This window comes from Leptonychotes weddellii, chromosome 2 (assembly GCF_054177405.1).
Source record: "Leptonychotes weddellii isolate Sample4059 chromosome 2, ASM5417740v2, whole genome shotgun sequence".
NCBI classification, from domain to species: Eukaryota; Metazoa; Chordata; class Mammalia; order Carnivora; family Phocidae; genus Leptonychotes; species Leptonychotes weddellii.
Window position 1 is genome coordinate 92424069 of NC_138370.1, and position 10482 is coordinate 92434550.

At 36.8% G+C, this 10482-nt stretch overlaps 1 protein-coding gene across 1 annotated transcript in view; it reads left to right on the forward strand.

Moving 5' to 3' along the window:
• Nucleotides 1–10482, forward strand: part of LOC102745096 (N-deacetylase and N-sulfotransferase 4) — a 232821-nt gene that overhangs the window by 219107 nt on the left and 3232 nt on the right. The window contains exons 10-12 of the mRNA XM_081813069.1: nt 4918–5088; nt 6015–6124; nt 9617–9719. Coding sequence (XP_081669195.1) covers nt 4918–5088; nt 6015–6124; nt 9617–9719 — 384 coding nt within the window. The remainder of the gene's footprint in view (nt 1–4917; nt 5089–6014; nt 6125–9616; nt 9720–10482) is intronic.

Here is a 10482-nt window from a genome sequence, read left to right on the forward strand (position 1 = left end):
GAAGACGAATTTGGCAATAATTATCAAAATAGTTTTGTAAGGGTCCTGTTGTGCTATGGATCCTCTTCTGGAATCAGTCAGAAACTTCAAAGGGATGGACAAATATTTATCCCTTTATACATCCCAGTACTAGTCAAAAAATGTGGGGTAGAAGGAGAGTCGGGGAGAGGGAAAAGTATATGCGGTCCCCTGGGTGCAAGGAACCTTAGCACATTTACAGAACTAAGGAAACTTCCATGTGGCTAGAGAGCAAAACCTGAGGTGACCTGTGGGAGATCAGTCTGAGACGTACACAGGGGACAGAACTCAGGAGGGGGAACCATGTGGCTGCCATTCTCCAAGCAACTGAAAGCCTTTGAAGAGTTAAGCCAGTGTGTGACTACCAGATTTCCTTTTAGAGGCAGGTAAGAAATAGAGGCAGCATTGACAGTGAGAGTGAGAACAGACTGAGTGAAGTATAAAGTATCAAGGGACATGTAGGGATTAAAACCAACAGGACCTGGCGAGGAAACACTGTCAAGGATGAACCAAATTTCCGATGTGGACAACTGGATGACAAGTATAGATTCCCATAAAAATAGAAGCACTGAAGAAGGAAACAGGACTGGTTGGGGGGAGGGGTGCTAAAGATGTGACACAGGTGGTAACCATGAGGTCCGGAATCACTGTCATACGGAGACGAACAGTAGAGTCAGCAGGCACTCTGGGGAGAGGTCGGAGCTGGAGACAGAAATGTGTGAGTCAGAGGCAAAAAGCCACAAACATGGGGAGACTGCCTAAGGAGAGAGTTTAGAGAAACAAAGTATAGAGAACAATGAGGCAGCCAGGGAGACAAGAGAACACAGCCAGAGGAGTAGAAGAAAATCCAGGAGTGTGATGACACTGAATACAAGGGGACCGAGTACTACCAAATGGAGGAGGTGACAAGTGTCAAAGGGCTGCTAAGAAATTAGACAGTTGGACCAAACAAGGCCTGCATTATTTTCACTGAGTTGAAAGACATTGAGAGAAGTGGAACCTTTAGTGAGACAATGAAAAGAGCAAAACCAGATGGATTTGGTGGAGGAGAAACTAAGTGGGAAGAAGAAAAAAAAAAAATGTGAGATTTCAAAGGGGAAAAACAAGACACAGGCTTGTTACAGAGAAGTTAAAGTGGGTTCAAGGAAACTGTGCTCTATGGTGATAGTGATTTGAATCATGAGATGTTTCCCAAAAAAAAGGAGAGATGTTTAAGGCCCAGGAGAGAAATTTGGGTATCAGTCCCATGAGGATCCTGAGGAGCTAGGAAGAGATGACTATAGGAAATAACTTAGATGGGAGGGAAGCATCCATTTCCAGACTTCACTCTTCTGGTGCAGGGAGCCTCCTGGCAAGCTGCTGGAGTCTATGGGTCCCATTTCAGAAACACGTTTGAAAAGCATAAAACTACGTAGAATTACAAAGAAACAACTTTTTAAAAATATAATTATCAAAGTAATTTTTAAATCAGTAAAAAATCTTTATTTATTTAAGAATTAAATGGCCAGGGGGCGCCTGGGTGGCTCAGTTGGTTAAGCGGCTGCCTTCAGCTCAGGTCATGATCCCGGAGTCCCGGGATCGAGTCCCGCATCGGGCTCCCTGCTCGGCAGGGAGTCTGCTTCTCCCTCTGACCCTCCTCCCTCTCATGCTCTCTGTCTCTCATTCTCTCTCTCTCAAATAAATAAATAAAATCTTTAAAAAAAAAAAAATTAAAATTAAAATTAAAAAAAAAAAAGAATTAAATGGCCAGATCTAATGGTGGGACCAATACTGCTGTAATGTTGAAGCAGGATTGAGCATGAACAGCATTTTGATATATCTGAAACACCTGTATTGTGATACAAAAAGAGCTGATTTTTACTGGTATAATACATGCAAAATTTCATTTAAAAGTTACTGAAAATAAAAAGACTATTTTTTTGTTGTTGTTCAGATCCAAATTGATAGACCCTCTGAATTATATCAGTAGGGCTCTGGTTAAGAATCCTTCCATTAAAACTTAATCTGAAGGTCTGAGATAGAGAAATTGAAGTGATTCCAATGGTCTCTCCTTCCTTTGGAAAGTTGAGAATGAGTTAATCTGATGAAAAAGAGGGGGATAATTTGGGCAATGGCAGTTTGAGGAGAGAAAAAAGGCAGTGTGAAATCTTTGTACAGGGGTGAGATAAAGTTGACCACAAAAATGTAAAATTGCCTACAGCAGTAAAAGCCTAATTAAAGGTTATCCTGAATTTGTGGTGGTAATAATGTACATGTACTAAAATCCCATGATATGAGTGCATTTGTGTATGTGTATGTTTAATGCACATATAAATTAATGCCCAAAAAAAAGGACTAAAAGGGAATTTTTAAAGAGCATACGAGAAATTTTTATTTTTTATTACTTTTTTTCATTTATTTTTTACCCATTCTTTATTTTTTTATTCATACTTTTTCTTGACTTTCTTCAATAAACATTTATGGCCAAGAACAAATAATAATGGACAGAAAAATGTGACCCTGTACATTGGGATTACAAGAGGTCAGGGATCCTAGGAGAACACCCGGATTGGGAGTAAGATCCAAGTGTTATTAGAATCCATGAGTCACTGTCTCCCTCAAGATAGAAAAATGTGCCTTTCTCACTTTATGAAAATTCATATTGCAAAGCAACATAAATTTACTTTAAAAAAAAAGTAACAAAAGCATTGAAATATTAAGCCTTCATTAAAAATGTTGAATATAAGTACTTGGGGTCAAATGTTGCACATTTCCTAGCAGAAAACATAGAACAAATTTATATGAATCTTTTCTCACATAGATTAAACTATTTAAATAAAAGAGAATCTGTGCCTGCTTCTTCAAGTAAACTCTTTGAACATACATGTTTGAAAGGAATTATTTTTCCTGATATTTTTATTGCCATATTGCTAAGAGTAGGGTCCCCAAACTGCTCCACATTTCAAAATAATACAGCCTATTACTTAGCTAGGCCTGTCTATTCAGTAAATACCATAAATCCAAAGCTCAGCAGGTATAATTCAGAAACTCCTACAAATGTCACCTGCCACTATAATTTCTATCCCACATTTTTAAAATGGGCCTCACAAAGAAGCTATAGTGCTATTTTTTCCATAAAATATGTCCCTTTGTGACTTCTGGTCATATTTTTATGCTAATCTTCTACTTGCAGGAATATAAAGAAAAGTTGGTGTTAAACTTTTATAAATCAATGTAGAGAAGATTAAGTACAGTTCCATATTATCACTGCTTAAAATAGAAATTTTAGCATTAACATATTAATATGCACATAGTATTTTTAGATTCCTTTATTCAAGTTATGTAGTTTCTACACATAGTATTAATTCAATGTATTATGTAGTCTCTATGTACTCAGCATAATGCATATACATATAAGAATGTCAATAAATATAAAATAATGAGAGGCCTTCAAAAGTTTTATTCCACCAATCTACCACTCACTGGTTACTGTTTAACCACTTCTTACTCATCTTTACTTTTTTCATTTTTCTAACTCACATAGATGAACTGCGGTTACACAATTACATCAAGTCCTAATACACTCCCATCCTCATCCTGTAGTTAATTTTCTTTATGTTAAACTTTTAGATATCTTGCAAAATCAATTCATCCATTCCCACAATTCACACACTTTCACTCAAACTTAAGAGATCAATTTCTCTTAGTTTCTATGTTTATTTTTTTGACTTATAAAAATCTCTGTTATTACATTTTAGCTCAAAATTTTCAACCACTTAAAAAGATCCTATCATCGGGTGCCTGGGTGGCTCAGTCGTTAAGCGTCTGCCTTCGGCTCAGGTCATGATCCCGGAGTCCAGGGATCGAGTCCCACGTCAGGCTCCCTGCTCGGCGGGAAGCCTGCTTCTCCCTCTCCCACACCCCCTGCTTGTGTTCCTGCTCTCGCTCTCTCTCTCTCTGTCAAATAAATAAAATATTTAAAAAAAAAAAAAGATCCTATCATCTTTCATTCAGAATTGATCACCTATTGGTCTGGCTACCAAAGCAATATATATGACTCTAGTCAAATATCTGACTTTATTATAGTCTGTTAATCTATTGCCTCCCATAGAAAATTTTTATTTCTTTGAAGATAGAGATTACATTTTGCTTGTATCTTTCTATCTCCAGAATCTATAGCAGTTTTTTGTTCTGGTAAGGAGCTTAGTGAATGCTTATGAAATTGTATTGACTGCAAAATCTCTTATTGTATTGGGCTCTTGAGCTTGACTATTGATGGTTTGGTATGAAAGACTCAGAGATTTGGTACTGAAAAGTAGTAGTGGATCAGTACTAGTAAATTAGCACAGATAGATGGAAATTCTTGGGAGAGCAAAAGGAAAGGACTTTGGGCAACACCAACATCTTTATGACACCTAAACAAGTATTAGGAATACACATCCACTTTCTCTATGCTCATAGCCTCTGCCACAGAGGGATATTGGGGAAATGTCAGAACCTGTAGGAATAACTATGATGAGACAATGAGCAGAGTAATATATGAATCTGCTCTTGCCAATCTAAATCTCTTTTCACTGGGCTTGATTTGTCTAGTCCCCAATATCTATTCACTTTTAATCAGACCCATGAAGAAAATCCTGTACTCTGTCTCTCGCCTTGTATGTAAACGCAAAGTCAACCACAGGCTTATGTGCATACCACTTGATATACATGGAAGGCTTGTACTTTAAATAAGCAATATGCCATTGCCTGGCTTTTAATATATGCACTCTTTATTTTTTCATTCTAAAATTAATTTATCATTTTCATTACTTTTTGGAAATAAAAGACACACCCACGTACATACATCAAACACAAACATGCACACATACCGTGCATGCATAAAGAACACCAAATTTACAATTGACTTTCTTGTTAAAGCACCAACGATCACATGAAGATCCAGCTGCCCTGAGGTTTAATTTCTATGAAGTTATCACAACCGGACATTGGGCCCCATCTGACCTAAAAACTTTACAAAGGAAATGCCTAGTACCTGGATGGTATGCAGTCCACATAGAAAGATGGCTAACTTACTTTGCTACTTCTCAGGTAAGGTCCTAAAATTAATTTCTTCTGTTTAATATACCTTGGCTGTATTGCACTTGACAAACAGAAAATAAGAAATAACATTGCCACAGACAATTCATAATAAGACAATCATACCTAAAGAAGATATGTGGATTTTTTACATTTTTAATGTCAATAATAATGTTAAAATGTTAAGTGGCTGTAAAACATATTCTTGGGATCTTCTTTTGGGTAGTAGCTGGTCCCAGAGTGCTGAGTCCTCACACGGGAGACACCATGTGATCCATAAGTAGTAACTCAACTACTCATAGAACAGCCATTTAGACAATACCTTTATGGAACACCACATGCAGATAGTCTGACATCTGTCCTCTAGGGCTCTTAGAGAGGAAGAGGTCACACATTAGACTGTCAAAATGGAAAATGATGTAACAGCTCCAGGAGTGTGGGATAGAACAAGAGGTAAGGATTTGAGGAAACATTCATACTATTTATATTCTTTACTCCAGATCAGGTCATGATTAAAACCTGAGTTCTTTGTCATGGTTTATAAGGAAAATAGATAAGTAATTTTCATCTGAATGCCATTTCTAAGTCTTTGGCTCCAAGGTTAGCTCATGGGATTCCATAGGCTGGATAATTATCTGATTACATGACAGATGGAAAATTGAGTTTCTCCTGAACTACTAAATCAAGAGAGTTTCTGTGTTTATTTCTGATTTACAATCAAGTTAGTTAAGGGTTATAAACAATGCCAATGGCAAACTTCAACTGTTGTTTATTTGGAAGGACACAATAGTAAACATTAAAATGTATCCTAAGTAATGCATATTTTCTTCCTATTCACACTGACCTAACTGATTAATGTCATACCAGATCAAGTGAGGCAGTTCAGTCTATTTAATTTAGTCTTGTTCTTCACAAAGTGACTATTTTTGACTTTATAGTTGCTAATTATTGATGGACAGCAGCTGAGATCTGACCCAGCTACTGTGATGGATGAAGTCCAGAAGTTTCTGGGAGTTACACCTCATTATAATTATTCTGAAGCACTAACGTGAGTCTATTCTCATGCTTGATTACATTTCCATTATTTGCCATCATAAATTATCACTGGTAGGTGTGTATATAGCATCGTTAATACTAGCTATGAATTTATACATCATTATGCTACTCAAAAGCAGTCAAAGGAGTATCCTTATTATTCATGTAGAGTCTTCCTTTAGAATACCACAGATACTTTATTTTGCAAAGTGTTATCCTATAGGCATTTTATATATCACAAACTCCCTTCTTGGTGGGCTTTTTCCCAATATAAGTTTGGTTAAGTAAATTTTTTAGACACCTACTCTGAAAAAATTGTCCTAGAAATTGAAGTTACAAAGGTGAAAAAAATTTGGGAAGACCCCAAGTAATTCACAGGTTAGAAATGAAGTGCTGATGACCATCATTAATTCTGTGAAAGTGACCAGTATTTGGGGTAGAATTGGAAAAAGGATAAATTCATATTACTTTGTATTTATTAAATTATGTCTAACCAAATGTAATCACATGCAATGTTCCAGTTATTTATTGTTGCATGACAGACCATCCCCAAACCCATCAGCATATTACCACAGCCATTTTATTATGCTGATAAATTCTGGGGGCTGGGAATTCAGACAAGACACAGCCGTAACAGCTTGCCTCTGCTCATAAAACCTGGGGACACAAGGGGGGAAATGTGACTATCTGGGTATGAATCAAATGTCTGGGGACTGGAATCTTCTGGAGGCTTCTTCACTTCTTCACTCATATCTCTGGCTTTTAGACTGAGATGGCCCAAAGGCTAAGCTCAATGGGATGAGACCTCTTTGTGTGGCTTTTCGACCGTGTAGTGGCTGTGTTCTGAGAGGGAGTGATATGTTAAGGAGGTGTGATCCAGCACAGCCATAGCGTTCTCTGACCTAGTCTTGCAAGTCGCACAGCATCCTTTTCACTTCACCTCATTTTATTGGTTACAACCAAGTCACTAAAGCCAATACAAATCCATAGTGAGGGCAATGGACCTCCCCCTCTTGACGGGGAGGGGCAAGAGCATTCTGCAGAAAAGAATATGGGAGGGGAGATATTGTTGCAATCATCTTAGAAAAATAAAACCATATACTTGGGTAACTAAAGATGGGGGGGAAGGTAAAGAAGCACAATAAACAATCAAAACCTCCAAGGAGCCAAAACATATTTTAAAAGGGCATGTACTTGACTCCCTCACAAGGCTTGATACAAAGCCTATTAAATTTTAGACAAAATTCTAACAAGCCTGATTATATAATTTCCCAGGTCACAGCAGATTAGAATTAGCAATTAGACAATTAGAGAGGGTAATGGAAGGACAGGAAAAGCAGTAATAAGATTGGGTTGTTCCTGATCCACTCAAACAACCCTAATGAAGTTTTTACCTACACATGGAAATAACAATACAAGGCATGCCCCTGTTGATTAAGTAGACAAAGCTTCCTAGAATACGTTTTACATTAATAGTTATTGATGTTAGCATGTCTTTCCCTGCCTCCCTGTGGTAGTTTAAGGAATGGTTCTATCTTGTTTACTACAAATAGTTGCTTATGGTTCAGTAAACCTGTAAAATCATACTTTTCAAGAAGAGATTACAAACAAGTACCAAATATATGGTTTTTAATATGTCTCACATCACAAAAATTAATAACTGTAGTGATGTTCAATGTAATAAAAGAAGTCGTGTGGCAACCAATTCGTTGTTGTCTCAAAGTTGTCCAATAGTTATTTGAGAAAGGCTTTGCATCTTCATTTCACAATTTCATGCCTACTAAAATAAAACCATAACAATGAATTCATATAACTTATAAAAAGTAAATGCCCTCTGTTAGAGTATATAACATCAATGCAATAAATGAAACCAGGACAGCAAAATAATGTGGAGTCAAAGCTATGACAGCCCTATCTAAAAGCCCTATCTGACTTTCAATATGGCCCTTCTTCCTCAAGTTGTATTACGGTCTGCCTCACAACAGCTGCTGTGGAAACAAGGAGAGACTGCAGCCCATCCTGGGATCTCCACACACCTGAGAGGAAAAGAGATGCTCTCAGCATGGGTATAAATATCTTGGCTTTGTTGCCAGAACTGTATTTTACCTTAATGCAGTTAAATATTCTCATCCTAAGGCAGAAAATGCTGTTTAGGGGCACAGTTATGCCGACTTCCCCATCTCATTTTGCAGAGCATGCTGAATTGTTTTTCCTCTTGGGAAATTAATGAAAACTAGAGAAAGGACCGTGATAGACAAGGAGTAGATTGAAAAGTCCAGGTTGGAAATGACTTTGTCTTCCTTTTATCCATTTAACCAGTGATGTATTTAATTTTAATTGATAACATGTACTAGGACAACCTGGACTGCAAGGATCAGGTCTCTAAAAATAGGTTGGGCAGGGAACTGTGAAGAAAAGTTCCCTCTCCCTCCTAAATGAGTTCACATATGTGCAGAGGCAAATTGCAGGTGCACGTATTATAGGAATGGGCCCAGGGCAACAAAATATTCTGCAACTAATTAACTTTACATCCCCGTCAATTATGCTTCATCCTTCTAAAACATCTGCTGAGCAACAAAATGCAAACCTTTTCGATGTTTTATGCATGCAGCAAGTCCCATAGCAATAAATTTAAAATTTCTCTTCTTATTTGAGTTATTCTTCCATTTTTCCTATCTTGTTAGTCCTAAACAAAAGTTCTTATATATCTGAGTTTAAATAATTAGGCCACACATCCTTTCTTTTTTAACTTTGTGCAGCCATAGGAGCAAAACATTAGAATTTTCTTTAAGAGTATAGGGACCTGAATTATCCCATAGGATCATTTGCCTTCAACAAAAGAAATGAAGAGTTGTCTAATCTTCCATTCACCACTTGCATGGCCTGTGCCTCATGTTGTTTGAAAAAAATATAATAAATTCTATTTTTAAAATTTTAATTTCCTCCTTAAAAAGTGTAAACATTTTGAACTTGAAAAACTATAGTATTCTTCCAAATTAGAAGCTTTAATTCATGTTTACATTCACAAAAGTATACTTACATTACATTCAGTCACTTTAATGTATACCATTGAATGATTTCAAAGAAATCTGTTAACATATTTTGACAGGGAAATCATATTAATAAGTAAATAAATATCTTAAAAGTCCTGTGTATATGGGTTGCAGTTTTGATGATCGGTCCTTGATCTTTTATAGATGAATAGGTAAAATATGAAATTTAAGTTAATAATTTCAGTCTAAGATTGGATTAAAGATTTTCAGGTCTTTTTTCATTCAGTAGAAATATTAAAAAATATATAATAACATAAAGCTTATTTAATCTCAATTAGACTTTTAAATCAATTCATTGAATATTTGTAGAACTGAACTAAATTAAATTGAAACAATGGGCATACCAAAGTGCATTTCCTTATCCAACTGGTGAGGCTCTCTCACTTAAAATTCTGTATACAATTTATGATCATTATATTTTTATAATCATGTATATGTTTGATCTTTTGTAGGTTTGATCCCCAAAAGGGCTTTTGGTGTCAACTACTGGAAGGAGGAAAGACCAAATGTCTTGGAAAGAGCAAAGGCCGAAAATATCCATCCATGGATCCAGAGGTAATATTTTCCTAATCTTTGAAACACTCTGGTAAAATTTCGTGCATACAACTCGGTGTTTCAAAATAAGGGACATTGTGTTTGCTTCCTTTTCTTCTCTTTCTTTGCTATCAATGTTTTATATATTTAGAAAATAGGCTCACAGAGATCAATAATTGATAGATATTCATAGGAATTGTTTGCCTTTAGGATGCAGTTGAAACATAAATACCTACTGAAGAGTAACTATTTTCCAAATGTGTAAAGTGCTTAAGTGAATTGTTTACTAAACAAGTAATTTTGGATAAAATACATAGACATTATTATCATATATTAAATATGCGTATGCTATGCCTGTACCACGCATGGGTACTGAGGTGAGCAATGGAAAGCCAACATGTGGGTGGGGAAGTTTCTCCACACCACCAATCAGTGCTCAGACACCAGCTAGGTATCCAACAATTCAACTCCGTTCTGACAATATCTACCCTGAGATAGCATTAGATTTTTTTTTTTTTCCAGGAGGTCAGGAAATATTTTATTGACAACTAGGGACGTGGCCATAAGAGAGGGAAGCACACAGGACTGCAAACTAAAACCCAACAGGCAGCAAGGGCCCTTTGGGCCAGGAACCCTGAGTCCTGGCATCCTCACGGTCTCCCACCAAACAAGACTGGGCATCCAGGAGAAGGGGCAGTGGCTCTGGTGTCCCACAGAGTGAGAGGATATATGATGCCTCATTACGAGCGACAGGGTAAGGAGGTAAAATGGAGGGAGGGTCCAT